The sequence below is a fragment of the Silurus meridionalis genome, chromosome 11 (genome assembly GCF_014805685.1).
Source record: "Silurus meridionalis isolate SWU-2019-XX chromosome 11, ASM1480568v1, whole genome shotgun sequence".
NCBI lineage: Eukaryota > Metazoa > Chordata > Actinopteri > Siluriformes > Siluridae > Silurus > Silurus meridionalis.
In genome coordinates this window covers 1,379,278-1,397,500 of record NC_060894.1, presented here as the reverse complement: position 1 = coordinate 1,397,500, position 18,223 = coordinate 1,379,278, and the positions used below count along the sequence as shown (strand labels likewise).

The window sequence follows — 18,223 nt, the reverse complement described above, 5'->3', positions numbered from 1 at the left end:
GCTCTATGTTGTGTGATGTAGCTCTGTGTTGTGTGATGTAGCTCTGTGTTGTGTGATGTAGCTCTGTGTTGTGTGATGTAGCTCTATGTTGTGTGGTGTAGCTCTATGTTGTGTGATGTAGCTCTATGTTGTGTGTTGTCGCTCTATGTTGTGTGGTGTAGCTCTATGTTGTGTGATGTAGCTCTGTGTTGTGAGATGTAGCTATGTGTTGTATTATGTAGCTCTATTTTTTTCATAAGTTGTGTTGAGTGTTATGGCATTAATATGCAATGCTCAAGGTGAGTCAAAACATCTCCAGGTTCTACAGACGGCATCAGACCTCTATGGGTTAATTAGCGCAACTTCTCTCACCTGAGTGAACTCTCTGATTTTTTTCTCCTCTCAGTCAGAAACCCCATTAGAAAAGCCATGAAAACACATGAAGCGTGCTGGTCCCTCAACCTGTGCAGTCTCCTGCAGCCTAGTTACCGAGCAACCACATCACGCTAATGATCAGAAGCGTAATAACGGGGCTGAGGTTACTACGCTTCTGATGTGTCATGACACGACTCACACTACACAACGAATGATTACGTTTTCTAAAGTCTGTCGTGACCTCTGACAGCCCAGTGGACTGCAATCCCCTGACATGGTTTCACTTCGCACACAATGTGATTTAGACGTGTCAAAATACGATCAGTGTCAGTGAAGTCACCGTAAAACCACATAAAGATTATGACGTGCACATGCAGTATTGAAACATGCATGTACGCGTGCAATATTGTTACATACATGTACACGTGCATTACTGTTACATACCTGTATGAGTGCAATACTGTTACATACATGTATGCATGCAGTACTGTTACATAAGAGTACAAGTGCATTACCCTTACATGAATGTATGCATGCAGTACTGTTACATAAGAGTACGAGTGCAGTACTGTTACATATCTGTATGAGTGCAGTACTGTTACATGCATGTACGTGTTAATTAATGTTACATACATGTACGAGGGCAGTAATGTTACATACCTGTATGAGTGCAATACAGTTACATACATGTATGCATGCAGTACTGTTACATACATGTACAAGTGCAGTACTGTTACATACATGTATGCATGCAGTACTGTTACATAAGGGTACGAGAGCAGTACTGTTACATACATGTATGCATGCAGTACTGTTACATAAGAGTACGAGTGCATTACTGTTACATATCTGTATGAGTGCAGTTCTGTTACATGCATGTACGTGTGCATTAATGTTACATACATGTATGAGTGCAGTACTGTTACATACATGTCAGAACTGCAAAATATACTTTTTTTATTTATAATATATATACTTTTTTCTTGCTATGATGCCGGAGTAAAAGCACAGTGTCGGACCATCAACAACACGCCAAACCTGAACGTGGATGTGATGCATCATACAGTCTATGCCCACCCTCTTCAGGTTTAAATAAAAAGAAACACTGCAGCGACCATGCTCTTTGCTCTCTGTGGTAAAAAGAGCTACTGAGGACCATCCATATCCAGAGCAGTGTTTGGGTCCTGAAGCTTGAGTGAAATCTCAGAGGCGACGTCTCGTCAGGGAGATTACCACATAACTATGAGAGTAGCTAACTATGATCAGTATTTTGATTTGAGCTTTTATTTTAGTTCTAGAGTTTTTTTGTATGACTATTTAGCCTTTCCATGTTTGCCAGGTGAGTCTGTTTTCTAGTTTCTGACTATGGATTTCTTTTCCATTAAGCCGGTGCTCTGACCCCTACCTGGAACGTGGGCGCGTGTTTTCAATAATCAAAATCCGAATCCGCAGCAGGGGTCAATTCACAGGCAGACAAATACAGTGAAGGTTAATCCATAACCATTAACCAGGATAACAGTCGAGAGTGAAGGAGCAGGAGACGGGAAATCGAGACCCAGACTTAACAACAAGCGCAAGGGAACAAGGTAATAATCACACAGGCTAACACACAAGAGACCAGGTGGAAAAAATATAAGGAGTATTCCATACCAGTTCTTGCCATTGAAAGCAGAAAAAGAAATATGAAACAAACATTCTTTTAATTTGTCAAGCTTTACCAATTAGAGACGATCAGCAAGCCTTGAAGTTCAAACATTTCTAGAACTCAAATCTGAGTTCCTGGAAAGGTTCCTGTTGTAATGTTCTAGCAGCGTAAAACATGCAGTAATGTTTAGAGGTCGATACGGGTTTTTCTCTGGCCAATGCCGATGCTGACCTGTAGCCTAAACTACAGCTGGTTGAAAGCTTACTAACAATACAGTTCCAACAAGTTATTCTTATTCTTTCTCCAAAAGTAGCACCAGATTAAGCAAATAAAATTAAGAAGGATGGATTAAGAATAAAGGATAAGAACTTAATTCTTATCCTTCACACTAAGCCGATGGTTGGTGGGTAATGGCGGTGGTTTCAGGTAATCGGTCAGCTTTAGTTTTTCCGGTGTGTCCCGCACCGTTGGCTCTAGTCAAACTCCGATTGGCTATTGAACGCACGTTGTCATTCTTGCTCTTGTCTTTGAAACTTCCACTACATGTATCCGTTAATAATGATCACGGCAAGTGTAATCGCTGTTTACTTTTTATATTCACAGTTCTAGTTCGGTTTCCCTGTTTGGATGCTGAATACAGACTACTGCCACCTGCTGGTATGGGCGAGTTATGTTCTCTCATGAGAGTGCAGAACGTACACACGGTTTGGTGTGTCAGGTGCACCTGCCCAATAATCGGCCAAAAATCATCCCAATCGGTCGACCTCTAGTATTGTTCAGACAGCTCGGCTGTTGAGTTCTGGATTCTGATTGGTCAGATTGTGTTGATTAGTTTTCTATAACAGCAGCTTTGACGCAGATTTGCATTAATGCGTTCAGCCTGACACGTTGTGGTTTCCAGAGTAATGGCTTGTTCATGACAACCAACACATATATAAGAGTTTCTATAGTGATACAGTGAAGTTTGAAGAGTCTGATGAACGGTAGCTATAATGAAAGTGAGAACACAAACTGTTTCATGGTTCTTCCACGACATTATGGAAAATATTCACTATTTTTGATTCAATGTAGTACATAAATTATGCCCATTTTAAGAGAAAATTATTCTACCATTATGTAAGTGACTGTGTGAGAATTACAGGTTGTGCTTAGAACAAGCTTAAAAAAATAGTAATATAAGGAGAAGGACCCTGTGTACAGGAGCTAGAAATAAGCTTGACAAGTTATCGATCATCCTTCAGGAGTCCATATACTGTATGGTAAAGATTCTTTGTCTAAAAATACCGAAAAAGACGTATTTCATTTAATGAACAACTTCAAGAGGTAGTAATATGTATATATGCCATATGTGGTTCTTCAAACCACTGTTTCTACAAGGAACAAGATGTCTATGAATGACCCTTGAATTTGAACTCTGAGACGCAAATTTGTTCCAGCAACGCAATGCTCCTGTGCACAACCCCAGCTCCATGAAAGATCTGCATTACATGGGTTGGAGTGGAAGATCTCCTGCTATAGATGAAACGCTGACTGCACCTGAGGCCTCCTCACCTCACCAGCATCAGTACCTGACTTTACTAACATTCTTGTGGATGAATGACTCTCCACAAGCACACTCCAAAATCTAGTGGAACATCTTCCCAGAAGAGTGGAGCTTCTTCCCAGAAGAGTGGAGCTTATTATAACAGCCAATAGAGGCTCAGCGTGGAATGTGATGTTTGAAGATCTTGCGCTCGAGTGTCTTTTTGTCCATATCAGTGTATTTTTTTTGTATTCAGGATTCAGTGATTGTAAAATCGTTCCATCAGTTGTGAACACATGACGTTCCTCAGGACACCTGTGTTGTGCAGGAGGACGAGTCCCTCGGAGAACTCGCAGCTGCACCGCCTTTATTATTTATCCCTGAATCTCAGCAGCACCTCGCTGAGTTTTAAGACTCGCTGTCAGCCGTCTGCCTGCACCTGATTTAGAGTCTTGTCCCCAGGATAATTCATACACTGCCTCGTTAAAGTCGCCCCGACTCGCCACTGCAAAGCTTCGGCCAATCGGATGCAGAGAGGGGAGGAGCTGCGGCCGGAGAGGATGTCGGCCATCACGCGTGATTGACGGGCGTTCTGTGTCGCTGCAGCAGCATAAGGTTTTATGAGATGTGTATTTGAGAGAAAGTCTTACACTTTTTCTCATATACACACACACACACACACACACACACACACCTTTCTAACTTATAGCACTCACCTGCCATGTGAGGAGGGCAAGAAACAATGACGGCTTTGCATGTGATTGTGCTCATGGCGGTCTTCACCTCCACACTCTCTTCATTCTGCGAGAACACACACACACACACACACACACACAGTCTTTGAAGGGTATTGAACCCGCACTCATAAAACTGCATATGAGCACATCTCCAGGGATTTATAAGCCTCCCAAAGGCACAGAGCATCCAAGTTCAAAAATCTTTACACACACACACACACACACATACACACACACACTATTGTTGCAAAGGAAGAGCAGCATTAATATGCTAGAATCAGTGTTCGGCTGTAGATAAGGCTATCAGATGAATTTGCCAACACTGAGGTTGGAAACGTCACTCGGGTTTCATATGCAGGAACTCGTTCATCTGTTTTACACCACAGCTCTGTTTAACTCCTGCCTCCTGATTGGTCAAATATTTGATTAATTTTCTATACCAGCAGCTCAGACAACAGTGAGGCTACAAATCACAGGTTTATATTAATGAACTTGTTCTGGGGTAACAGAGGGCAGGAACCAACTTGTTAAACAGATGTTCTACATTTACATATACTTTTATGGCATTTATGTAGCAGACGGCATTATCCAGAGCGACATACTAAAGTGCTTTAAGTCTCTACAGCATTACATCGAGAGATGTTCCTCAGAATTACATCTACAGATGTACTAAAATATTACATCTACAGATGTTCCTCAGACAAACATCTACAGACGTTTCTCAGAATTACATCTTTAGATGTTCTAAAACATTACATCTACTTACCTTACTGACGTTCTACAGCGTTACATCTATAAATGTCCTACAGAATTCTGTCTACAGATGTTCGACAGCATTACATCTACAGATGTTCAACAGCATTGCATCTACAAATGTTCTACACCGTCACATCTACTGATGTTATACAGAATTATATTTACAGATGTTCTACAGCGTTACATCTATGAACGCTCTACAGATTTACCTTTACTGATGTTCTACATAATTACATCAAGTGATGTTTAGCTGCATCAAATCTAGAGATGTTTTACAGCTAATGTTCTAGAGCATTACTTCTACTGATGTTCTACAAAATTACATCTAAAGACCTACAGTATTACGTCTACAGATGTTCTACAGCGTCATGTTTGATGTTCTACAGCATAACATTTACTGATGTTCTACAGAATTATGTTTACAGATGTCCTACAAAGTTATATCTACATTCTAGAGCCTTACGCCTGCTGCTGTTTGACAGCGTTATATCACCAGATGTTCTACAGAGATTGGTCTACAGATGTTTCATAGTATTCTATCTATAAATGTTCCACTGATGTTGGACAGTATTATGTCTACAGATGTTCCACAGCTTTACCTCTACAGATGTTCTACAGCTGAGCTACATTTTTATTATCTCCATATATGAAGAAATAAGATAAAAAAAATAAGTGTTTTACCCCGTAGGCGTAATATTTACACACACACACACTCAGGGAAGAAATAAAAGATGAACACTGCTCGGAACTAACTGGGATTCATGAACACACACATGTGGAGTAAAAGCTTCTGTGAAAGATTCATGAATAAATTCATTCATATCCACAGTGATTAATGAAGCCTGGTGTGTGTTAAAACAGAAATGATGTGATTTATCATGTGTGTGTGTGTGTGTGTGTGTGTGTGTGTGTGTTTGTATGTTTAAGCTTTGAACCAGATTCCCTAAGGCTCTTTAGTAAGCATTATAGTGCAGGAGTCATCAATTAGATTTAACCTGAGGACAATTCGCTCATTATAGGATTTCAGGAGTCTGGAAAACATGGCCTGTGTATCTGTCAATCACAGTGAAGGAGGTGTGGCCTGTGTATCTGTCAGTCACAGTGAAGGAGGTGTGGCCTGTATGTCTGTCAATCACAGTGAAGGAGGTGTGGCCTGTGTGTCTGTCAATCACAGTGAAGGAGGTGTGGCCTGTGTGTCTGTCAATCGCAGTAAAGGAGGTGTGGCCTGTGTGTCTGGTATTCTCAGTGATATGTCAATTTCACTTTCAGCCTTAGCTGGAATTTACACCTTTTTTTCTTTTTTTAAACAGCACTTTAAAGTGCACGTTTGAAAGAGTGTATCGATTCCCGGCCAGAGGCTTGTCCTGTTTTAGCACGGAAGAGGACGAGAGCCGTTAGAGCTCAGACTTAAGAATTAAAGAAGCAGAAAAGGAAGAAACAGTAAAGAAAAGGTGTGTGTGTGTGTGTGTGTGTGTGTGTGTGTGTGTGTGTGTGTGTCCCCAGAGATAGTGATGTAACTCAGTGCAGAGTATTAGACAGTCTAATGGATATGATTGTGCTCAGAGTGAGAGTGAATTCATCACTCTTAAGGCCTCTTCGTTAATGTGAATCTCTAAAAGGATTAAATGACACACACTGCGTCCAATTTACTCGATGCAAATGTTTAACGATTGAAAGCATTTCTGATTCACAACAAGAGAGACACACACACACACACACACACACACACACACACACACACACATATATATATATATATATATATATATATATATATATATAGATAGATAGATAGATAGATAGATAAATAGATAGATAGATAGATAGATAGAGAGAGAGAGAGAGAGAGAGAGAGAGAGAGGAACGATAACTGAACATGAGGTGAGGAGCTTTTTTTTGGGAAACACCTCCTTCCAAAGCAAACCTCCTCTCAGTGCGAAGTGCAGCTCTCACAGGGCAATTTGTTCTCGCTGCAGACGTGTGTGTGTGTGTGTGTGTGTGTGTCACTCTCTCTGATGTAACTGTTACCTGCCATATGGCCTTCACTGCTGATCCCAAACGCACATTCTCTTTCCCGAGCTGCTCTGAGATTCGCTCTGACAGCTGCTGAGTGCCTCCTGTGGACAAAATACAACATTACACACATCTTCTGAATGCCAAACACACACACACACACACACACACACACACACACACACACACACACACACACACACACCAACATGAACACACAAACCCACAAGCATACACAATCTCACACACACACACACACACATACACACACACACATATATATATATATATATATATATATATATAGGTATAGAAATAAATTGCAGACACATACATTTACACACACGCACACACACACACACAAGAACACTTACATATGCACACACCAACATGAACACACAAACCCACAAGCATACACACACACACACACACACACACACACACACATATATAAATATATATGTATATACATTATATAGGTATAGAAATAAATTGCAGACACATACATTTACACACACACACACACACACACACACACACACACACACACACACATACACATACTTTGACCTCTTCTTGCATTATTCTTTCTTTCTACATTCTATATCTATTCTGTTCCATTATTTATTTTCCTTTATCTTTTCCCTTCTCTTTACTGCTTCATTATTTCTTTGCTCTTTCTTTCTTCTCTTTCTTCTTCTGCTCTCCCTCCCTCTCTCACCTTGACCTTGAACTCCTGCGCTGACCCAGGCGTGGTCTCCAGCAGTCTCATGACTCCGCCCCCCGCTGCGCTGTACATCAGAAAGTACAGGAAGGACATTTGGGAAGGTTCCATTCGAACACGGAACGAGTGCACAGCTCCAAAACCTCTGTTAACTCTACAGCACACACACACACACACACACACACACACACACACACACATATATACACATCACTGAATCTGATGATGTCAGACATGCTTTAATAAGAGGAAAAATAATAATTATGATGGTCATCTACAATTTACTTTCTCCCACACCTCTTCTCCACCCACACCTTTACACACATCTCCATTCATGTCTCTGCTCCACCCACACCTTTGTTCCACACCTCTGCTCCACCCACACCTCTGCTCTACACCTCTACTCCACCCACACCTCTGCCCCACACCTCTGCTCCACCCACACCTCTGCTCCACCCACACCTCTGCCCCACACCTCTGCCCCACACCTCTGCTCCACCCACACCTCTACTCCACCCACACCTCTGCTCCACCCACACCTCTGCTCCACCCACACCTCTACTCCACCCACACCTCTGCCCCACACCTCTGCCCCACACCTCTGCTCCACCCACCTCTACTCCACCCACACCTCTGCTCCACACCTCTGCCCCACACCTCTGCTCCACCCACACCTCTACTCCACCCACACCTCTGCTCCACACCTCTGCTCCGCCCACACCTCTGCTCCACCCACACCTCTGCTCCACACCTCTGCTCCACCCACGTCTCTCTCCCCACCCAATCTACAAATAAATAACAATAAAAGGAATAATAAATTCTCGCACTCACGCGTGGTCCAGATGTGTTTTTCTATGTAGGACTGCAGTGTCATGCTGTCCAGCTGCACAGCATCCGGAGTCTCCATGGGATTCTTCACACACACACTCTTACACAGACGCTCCACCTAACAACACACACACACACACACACACACTTTACACAGATGCTCGCACAGATGTAACACCTGATAATGAACACACACACTTTTAGAAACCTATTTCCCCTCCTTCTTACTTCTTTCTTTTTTCTTCTGTCATTCTTCCAATCCTTCTTTGCCTCCTTCCTTAGTTTCTTCGTTCCTTGTTCTTTCTTTCTTTCTTTCTTTCTTTTCTTTATTCCCTCCTTCCTTCCTTTCATCTTTCCCTCTTTCCTTCCTTTCTTAGTTACGTCCTTCAGTCCTTCGTTGCCTCCTTTCTTAGTTCCTTTCCTCTTTCCTTTTCCTTTCATTCTTTTTCTCCCTTCTTCCTTCTCTCTTTCCTCTCTTTTTCTTTCTTTCTATCCTTTTTTCTACCCCTAGTACCTTCCTTTCTTCCCTCTTCTGCTCTTTCCTTTCTTCTTACCTTCCGTTTTCCCTTTCTTCCTTGCAGTACAGTTGGATTTGAAACTCCATGTGATATGTGAAGGTCGGAGTGAAAGTACTCGAGTGTCCTGCACAGAGTCCTGACCTCCTCAACTCCACTGAACTCCTTTAAGATGGTCTTTCAGACACCAGTGTCTGAAATCCTTTATGCTCCTAGAGCTGATTGCTCACTGCTCCCTAGAGCCACACCCCCAAAATCCAACAGAAAGCCTTCACAGAAGAGTGGAACGTATTGTAAGAGCAGAGTGTGAAATGAAACTGGATTGAGCTGTATAACAAGCACATGTGGACGAGATGATCAGGCCATATTGTGTACGTAAAGCTGAATGTGTATTCCTATAAAAGCAGAAGAGATAAATAAGCTCCTGCTGTCTGTGTTTATTCCGAAGGAAACATGTCGGAGTCACTTCACCACACTGATCCAAAATACAGAACGCTGTCTGACTGCCAAACATATGCTCCGGCTGCTTGTTTCTTTAAATGTCCATGGCACAGGTGTCTGCTATAGAAATACAGCGAGCCTGTTTCTTATTTATATAACATGCTCACCGCTATTCTATAGCAAAGATCTTGTACACTGTGATCAGCCAGAACATCAAATCCACCTGTTTAGTACTGTGTGCTACATCAACAACACTGAGCCTTCAAGGCCTGGACTCCACAAGACCTCTGAAGGTGTGCTGTGGTATCTGGCACCATGGTGTTAGCAGCAGATCCTTTGTTGTGAGATGGATCAGACTTTTTTTGTTCAGCATGGTCTACAGATAATCAAACGGATTGAGTTTCTTGAACTCTTTGTTATGTTCCTCAAATTATATAACCATGTTTTGTGGATTATCCTGCTAAAAGATGACGAGATGAAACTGCAGGGGGTCTGCAACAATGTTTAGGTAGATGGGAATGAACATCAGTTTTCCCAGCAGAACATTGCCCAGATCATCAAACTGCCTCTGCAGACTTGCCTTCATCTGACCTGGCTAACATTCTTCCATTGTCCAATTTTGGTCAAATTCTGCTCCATTATCAAATTCTGTTCAAACAGTTGATTGCTGGAACTTTTGGTTATCAGCGAAAATCCATACCGAAGGTTTTTCCGAGCTGCGACCTCTAGAGGCGAATCCCTGACACTACATGTCTGGTTTGACACTTGAGACTGCGCGCTGCATGGAGAGCGCTGACTTGTTAACTATTATAACTTGTAACTACTATATATTTACTAGGTAACTATTTGTATTTATTTGGAGTGTTACTTTGTGCTTCAGTTTGAATGCAAGTCTATGAATTTCCTCAATATTTATTAATATAATTGATATATTTATATTTATTTAATTTAACACATTTTTACTATCCAGTATTGTTTTTTAAATTTGTAATACAGTTCAGTACTATTTTACATTTTTTATCCAGTATCCATTTTAATCGGTTATTGGCACTGGAATACTATACCATATAATACTCTATACATACTAAACTCTATGATGTGTTTGGGTGCATTATTCAGCTCTGCTACGCTACATTACACTGTATATTCAAATAATACAGTATTATGTATTGTATACTAAACTATTCTATACTGCATTTTGATAGTATGCTATGCTATACAATGCTACGATCTACTATGCTATATCATTATACCGTAGTGGAATAATATATAATGTTATAAATTATATTATACTGTATATTATGCTGCTATTTGCTGTACTATATTATAGAGATGCTCTGTTTTTTTTTTCATTATATACTCTAATTTATTTACCCCTTAATGCTGCTTTATGTTAAAAAGGATAGAGATTTAGGTTTCTCCTGTAGCTCCACCACGCCGTCCGTATAGATACAGTATATAGAAAAAAGAAGAGACATGATCCTGCTCTTATGTTCGTACCTGCTGTTTATGCGACTTCTCGCTCATCTCCTTTTTTAATCTCTCTGTGATCGCATCTCGTTTCTCCCACGCAATATCAAAACAGACTAGAGGCTAGCTAGCGTGTGGGAGGTCAACCAGCTGCCAGGAGTCACATTATTTTACAGCACAGTCTGTGATTATTCTTGCTTTCTTTTAGCTGTGTTCAGAGCCAATTCAACAGGAGGCCATGACGGTGAAATGCTCACTGTAGATACGTGATCTGATGGAGGATGTTTTGTGTGAACAGGTCACTATGGTGGAGCCTGATACATACCTGAGATTGATTTTGCTCAACTATATTCAGAGATGACAAAAATACACAGATCCTTTACTCAAGTTGAAGTACAGATACTCATGTTTTAAAAGACTCTGGTAAAAGTTCTGCAATTTTTCACTCAGGTTAAAGTTAAGACGTTTGGGCTCTGACATGTACTTCAGTAAAAAGTAGTCATTACTACTTCCTGTTTTGGTGTCACGCTGGAAACTGAACCTCACGGCGTATTAATATATTAATACAAAATTAATTTCAAATGTTGTTCCCTAATGAATGAATCGAGGCTGAACATCGACCATATAGAACACAAGCAGAGAAAAGATGATGATGATGATCAGGAGTGTCTCTGTTCTCAGTCATGTTCTCATCACTGACTCCCTCTGTCTCATCCACATTAACCCCAGACTTCTTACTGTCTTCAGCCTGCTCATTGTGAGCGTCAGAAACTAGTGTATGTCTGTGGTGTGTGAGAGACAGGAAATGATGCACCAGTGCATTGAAAAAGCAGCGGAAAGACAAGAAATATGTTGATGAGCTAAAAACTGTGCAGTGAGAAGAAAAATATTGATCATGTCAACAAATAGATTAAAACTAAAGTCTGTTTTGAAATGAGAGAAGTAGAAAGTAATTTTTGTGTAAAAAATTTAATGAGTGAAAGTAAAAAGTCAAGTAAAGTGAAGTATTTATACTTCATTATTTCCCACTTCTGACTATATTCGAAGTTAAAGAATGAAAACTATGGAAAGTGTGTGTGTGTGTGTGTGTGTGTGTGTGTGTGTGTGTGTGTGTGTATTTATACCCTCCACAAAAAGAGCATGAGGTCCAGCAGGACGAGTGGAGAGAAGGATGGAATGCTGGAGGTGTAGGTGCTGATCTTAGCATTAGCGCCCCCTATCTGATGGACTTTTTTTCCCTCGGTGAACTGCGGGTAAACCTCCAGCCCCAGCTCCTGGATGAGGTCCATAACGTGAGTCTGAGTGCTGAGTAAAAGATTTTTATTAAAAGACTTGGATTAAGGGCTGCACTTTTTACATTTGTCAGGTAAAAAATCTGTCTTCATGTGGTATAAAAAATAAAACAGATTAGGGGAAGAGTGGAGAGTGGACATGTGGATGAGTAGAAGAGTGCAACAGGGAGTGAGGGGAAGTGAACAAGCTTTTATCATTCATCTATTTAAAAATGTAAAGAAAAGGGCTGTCAATCAATTAAAACATTTAATCACAATTAATCACACGATCGTCATGAGTTACGTCGTGATTAATCGCAAATTAATCGCACAGTTTTATCTAAATGTACCTTCAATTAATACTTTTCAAGTTTTTAATACTTTAATCAACATGGGCATTTACAAATATTGACACTTTATGTAAAAGTATGTTTATTATTAGTGAAACCAAACTCAACATAGAGCATGAAGACAAAATATTATTTTATTAAAAAATATTTTTATTATTATTTGAATGTTGTAAAGTAACTATTCTGCTTTATATTACGTAAAGGACACCAAATGGAACTTTGTTTCCACACGGACGCTTTTAATCGCCGGATGTGTGCAACATGGATTTTGGTGCTTGATTTGAAAGATGGCACATTAGTAAAACAAATGATTAGTAATTAAAAGTTAGTTTAGTTGATTTAGTTTTTTGTTTATCTGAGTAAAGAAAGAACGTCGGAAAAAATTTGTGTTGCATTAAAGGTTTCGCCTTTTTTATGTTTTTTATTTTTTTACATTACATTATTACATTAATAAAATTTGTGTTGTTAAAATTAATTCGCGTAATGTGTAATGCGTTATTATATATATATATATATATATATATATATATATATATATATATATATATATATATATATATATATATATATATATATATATATATATATATATAGTGTATTGGAAGAGGATTTAGACCTCCTTCACTTATTTTAATATCATTATGTTGCAGTCTGATACTACAATCGTTATTTTTTTCTCATTATTCTACACTCAGTACCCCATAATAACACTGAAAACAGAATTCCAGAAATATATATATATATATTTTCTTTTTTTTTACGAAATATCATGTAGTTAAACTCTTTATTCAGTACTTAGTTATAGCACCTTAGCAGCAATTACAGCATCAAGTCTTTTGGGGTATGACCCAAAAACCTTTCCACACTTGGATTGAGGGATTTCCTGCCATACTTCAGGGCAAATCCTCTCATGCTGGGTCAGGGTTACTTTCAGGTCTCTCCATAGATGTTCATTAGGGTTCAGGTCAGAGTTCTGGCTGGGCCACTTTAGGGCATTCAAAGCCGTCCCTTAGCCACTCATGTGTTGTCTTGGATGTGTGCTTAGGGTCGTTGTCATGTTAAAAGCTGAACCTTCGACCCAGACTGAGCACCTGAGTGCTGTGGAAGAGGTTTTTATTGAGGAGATCTCTGTACTTTGCCTTATTCAGCTTGAGCCCTGACAAGACTCCCAGTCCCTGCTTTAGAAAAACACCACCACAGCATAATGCCGCCACCATCATGCTTCACTTTTGGGATGGTTTTGGGCAGATGATAGGTGGTGCATGTTTTTCACCAGACATAATGTTTAAAAATGAGGCCTAACAGTTAAATCTTGGTTTAATCAGACCAGAGGTGGAAATGTAGAGTGAGACTAAAAGAGACTGTTAGAGACAAAAAAGAGAGACACGGACAGGGTAATCTCACCTGCCCACCCACTGCCCACCCATGTCCCAGGAGTCACGGCCATTGGATGCTGGAAGACTCAGAGTCAGAGTTCGACCCCCTACACGATCTGTTAAGCAGGAGGTCAAACCCAACACGTCAGCACATAATCAGACACTCGTGTATTATTATTATCAGTAGTAGTAGCACTAGTAACACTTGCCAGGTGTAGACTTAGTAGTGGTATTTTATAAGTCGCACCAGACTTATAATATCTGTATTTTTATTAGTATTAAAAGTCATAGTAGATTTATAGTTTAGTAGTATTAGTAGTTATTGTGCTAGTGAAGCAGAAATAGTAGTTTAGTAGCAGTAGTAGAATTTAGTAGTAGGAGCAGCAGTAGTATAGTAATGTAATAGCAGTAGTATTTTTATGAAGAGTATCGTAGTAGTAGGAATACCAGTACTAAAAGTAGTTATGGTTAAATAGTATTATAGTAGTAAAAAAAATGTATTATTAGTTATAGTAGTAGTATTGGTAGTATAGTAGTATGCAAGTAGTAGTATAAGTAGTAATAGTAGTAGTTGTATAATAGTATAGTAGTTGTAGTCATAGTGGTAATATGGTGGTAGTAGTACTAGTACTATTAGTTGATGTGGTTATAGAGATAGTAGTAGTAGTAGTGAAAGTACTGCTAGTAGTAAAAGTAGTTGTGTAGTAGTATAAAAAATAGTTACTTGTATTTTTATTAGTAGTACTAGAGGTAGTTGTATAGTGGAAGCAGTACCAGTATTAGTACAGTATAGTCACATCGCAGTAGTTGTTTCTGTTGTGTTTGTAGAAATTTATTAATAGTATTTTTTATATTAACAGTAGTATAGTTGTTGTAATTTTAATATTAGTATCATTAGTATTAGTAGGAGCAGTAGTCGGCTGTAGAATAGTAGTAGTGGTAATAATATGTTTAGTAGTAGTATTATTCGTATTAGTAGTAGTTGTGGTTGTATAATAGCAGTAATGGTATTTTTTTTTATTAATAGTATTAGTAGTTGTAGTAGTAGAAGTATGGTGGTAATAGTATTAGTATTATGAGTAGTATCGTAGTAGTAGGAATTCCAGTACTAAAAGTAGTTTTAGTTAAATAGTATTATAGTAGTAAAAAATGTATTATTAGTTATAATAGTAGTATTTGTAGTATAGTAGTATGCTAGTAGTAGTAGTATAAGTTGTAATAGTAGTAGATGTATAATAGTATAGTAGTTGTAGTCATAGTGGTAATATGGTGGTAGTAGTAGTAGTACTAGTAGTTGATGTGGTTATAGAGATAGTAGTAGTAGTGAAAGTACTGCTAGTAGTAGAAGTAGTGTAGTCATGTAAAAATAGTTATACTTGTATTTTTATTAGTAGTACTAGTAGTAGTTGTATAGTGGAAGCAGTACCAGTACTAGCACAGTATTGTCACAGTCACAGTAGTTGTTTCTGTTGTGTTTGTAGAAATTTAGTAATAGTATTTTTTTATATTAACAGTAGTATAGTTGTAATTTTAATATTAGTATCATTAGTATTAGTAGGAGCAGTAGTCGGCTGTAGAATAGTAGTATTGGTAATAATGTGTTTAGTAGTAGTATTATTCGTATTAGTAGTAGTTGTGGTTGTATAATAGCAGTAATGGTATTTTTTTATTATTAATAGTATTAGTAGTTGTAGTTTGAGAAGTATGGTGGTAGTAGTATTATGACTAGTAGTATTAGTAGTAGTGGTTATGGTGCTGAAGTAGTAGTAGTAGTAGATGTAATGAGTTATAAACAGACCTGTAAACGCTATGAGTATCTTGTTCAGACTGTAATAGACTCGAGTGCAGGGGATTAATGGGGATTAGTCATTAACACACCTTTGGCCTCCAGCACCAGCACTCGGAGCTTCTGGTTCCTCTCCTTCAGCCGACGCGCAGCGCAGAGACCCGACAATCCTCCTCCAACCACCACCACATCCCACACCTCACACACACCACTCACACCAGATCGCTGCTGATCCTCACACATCCTGATAAGCTCAGAACTATGCGGAGTAACAGTGAAGGCAGATGGATGCTGGTGTTCAGGCTCACTTCCTGGAGGAGTAAAGGTCACATCCCAAACATCAGGATTCCTGGTTTATTCCCTGATTTAGACCCCAAACAAACACCCATAAGTAACCAGAGGGACAGATTTTACTGCAGGTGGGATCGAGGAACATTTAATTAAACAAAAATGTATCTTAATGTTGTTTATTTACATTAAAAAGTAAAAAAAAGTATCAGTTTACGTTACACTGCTGTAAGGGACCGTCATCAAAAAGCATGTTTTTCATTTGTTTTGTTTACTGTTACGTTGCATTTATTTGTGCGATAAATAATCCCTCAATCGAAATTACGGCAAACTCTAGCAGATTAATTGGATTTCATATCAATTTCTCTAAAATAATCAATACATTAAAAAATTCAAATAAATTAAGTCTAAATTTGGGGTTTTGTAACCAAGGGATCATTTACAAAGATCATACAAAACGAGAAGCGAAAAAAAGCAAAATCAACAAATGTAAAAAATCAATCCCTCATGAGAATGCTAGGAATTTTTTTATGTTTTTTTTTTTTATGCGTTCAAATTTAATCTAAATCTTGAGGCCACGTTGAACTTAAATGTATTAATGTCTTAATGTATAAATCTGGTTGTATGTTTCTAATGCGAAGTCTGAAATTGCTCAGTAGTTCACTGACCCCTGTATAATGTATGGCAGTTAAGTTTACTTTATTGGAATAAAGAAAAGAAAATGAGTGAGCAAATTCTGACATATATACGTAAAATAAGGAGATTATATATATATATATATATATATATATATATATATATATATATATATATATATATATATATATATAAATTTTTGTCTCTGTCGTTTCTTTTTTATTATAATGCCCTAATGTATTAATCACATATTTTAAATTATTATTTTCTAGATTTTTAACTTTACTATTCATATCAGTGTCAACTGTTTGTGGAAACCCGTATAAAACCAATCAAATTTCATAAAAATTAACACACTGCTAATATTAAAAACTATTTAAAAAATTTATATATTTACGATGAAAATACAATCATTCAGCAAAGTGTTGAATAAATAAAAGTCATCAGGAGCACAGCAATAAAAAAAACACAACAGCACTGAAGCTACAAGAGTGTAATAATAATCAAAGTAAGAATACTGGTACGTGAGTCCGAGTTGATTTTTTCTCATCCTGCTATTGTGTAAATCTTGTGCTTCATTAATTACAGCAGTGTTTTATCTGTGTGTGATTAACCGAGCACAATAACGAACAGTGAATGAAAAAAAGCATCAGTAAACAGCAGACACTGAAGTCTGAAATGTTTTGTTAATTTCTGAATGATTTTTCATTAAACTCATTATGATGTCATCAGTGGCTTTTTTTTATAAATAGTTTTATGTCTAAGAGACGAAACATCATTAATCACGGAAGGAAAACTCTGTAGAAACATGTCATGTGTTTATTTTATTTGTGGTAAAGCTCAAGAAGATTAATTAATCTCGGTATCAGATTTAATTACGTTGTCATGGCAATCAGTGTTAGTTGTTGTGTCTGGTTCAGAGGAGGGAAGTAACGAAGTACAAATACTCTGTTACTTTATTTAAGTAGATTTTTTTGGTATCAGTATTTTACTTCACTATTGTAACAATAGCCCGTTTTCACCTCTAAATTAAAAAATGGTTATTGCTTTTTATCTCACAATTTCTCAAAATTGATGACATAAACTAGCATTCAAAATTTCAGAATTGCGAGAAAAGTCAATTCAATTTCGAGTTTATAACTCATTTGCGACACTTTTTTAGTGTATATAGTGTGAGTATAAGTTGTACATGTGTGTGTGTGTGTGTGTGTGTGTGTGTGTGTGTTTATGTGTTAGTACAGAGCATTTAAATGTGCCAATCTGGAAGCAAACAGCTAGCTTTGTATTACTACACCCACTTTTATGCAAATGACTTGTGGGTTAATTTGCATATACATTTGCATACTCTCATACATAACATACACAATATCATAAATAATGTCAGGTACTTGAGTAATAAATTCATACACACAAATTAACTGCTGTTGTGTCTACATTCTTCTGCCCATGTCCTTAATGTAAATTCTTTCTTTTCTATACTTTTCTTTTTTCTTTTCTTTTCTTTCCTTTTT

General features: G+C 38.2%; 1 protein-coding gene across 1 annotated transcript in view; it reads right to left on the bottom strand.

Annotated features, from left to right (window-relative positions):
* si:ch211-127i16.2 (probable flavin-containing monoamine oxidase A) overlaps window positions 1-18,223 on the bottom strand; it is a 52,906-nt gene that overhangs the window by 34,260 nt on the left and 423 nt on the right. Inside the window, 8 exon segments of the mRNA XM_046860357.1 lie at window positions 4,238-4,322; window positions 7,043-7,132; window positions 7,749-7,864; window positions 7,867-7,905; window positions 8,583-8,697; window positions 12,130-12,310; window positions 14,031-14,118; window positions 15,881-16,099. Of these exon segments, the coding sequence (XP_046716313.1) occupies window positions 4,238-4,322; window positions 7,043-7,132; window positions 7,749-7,864; window positions 7,867-7,905; window positions 8,583-8,697; window positions 12,130-12,310; window positions 14,031-14,118; window positions 15,881-16,031 (865 nt within the window). The 5' untranslated portion in view covers window positions 16,032-16,099.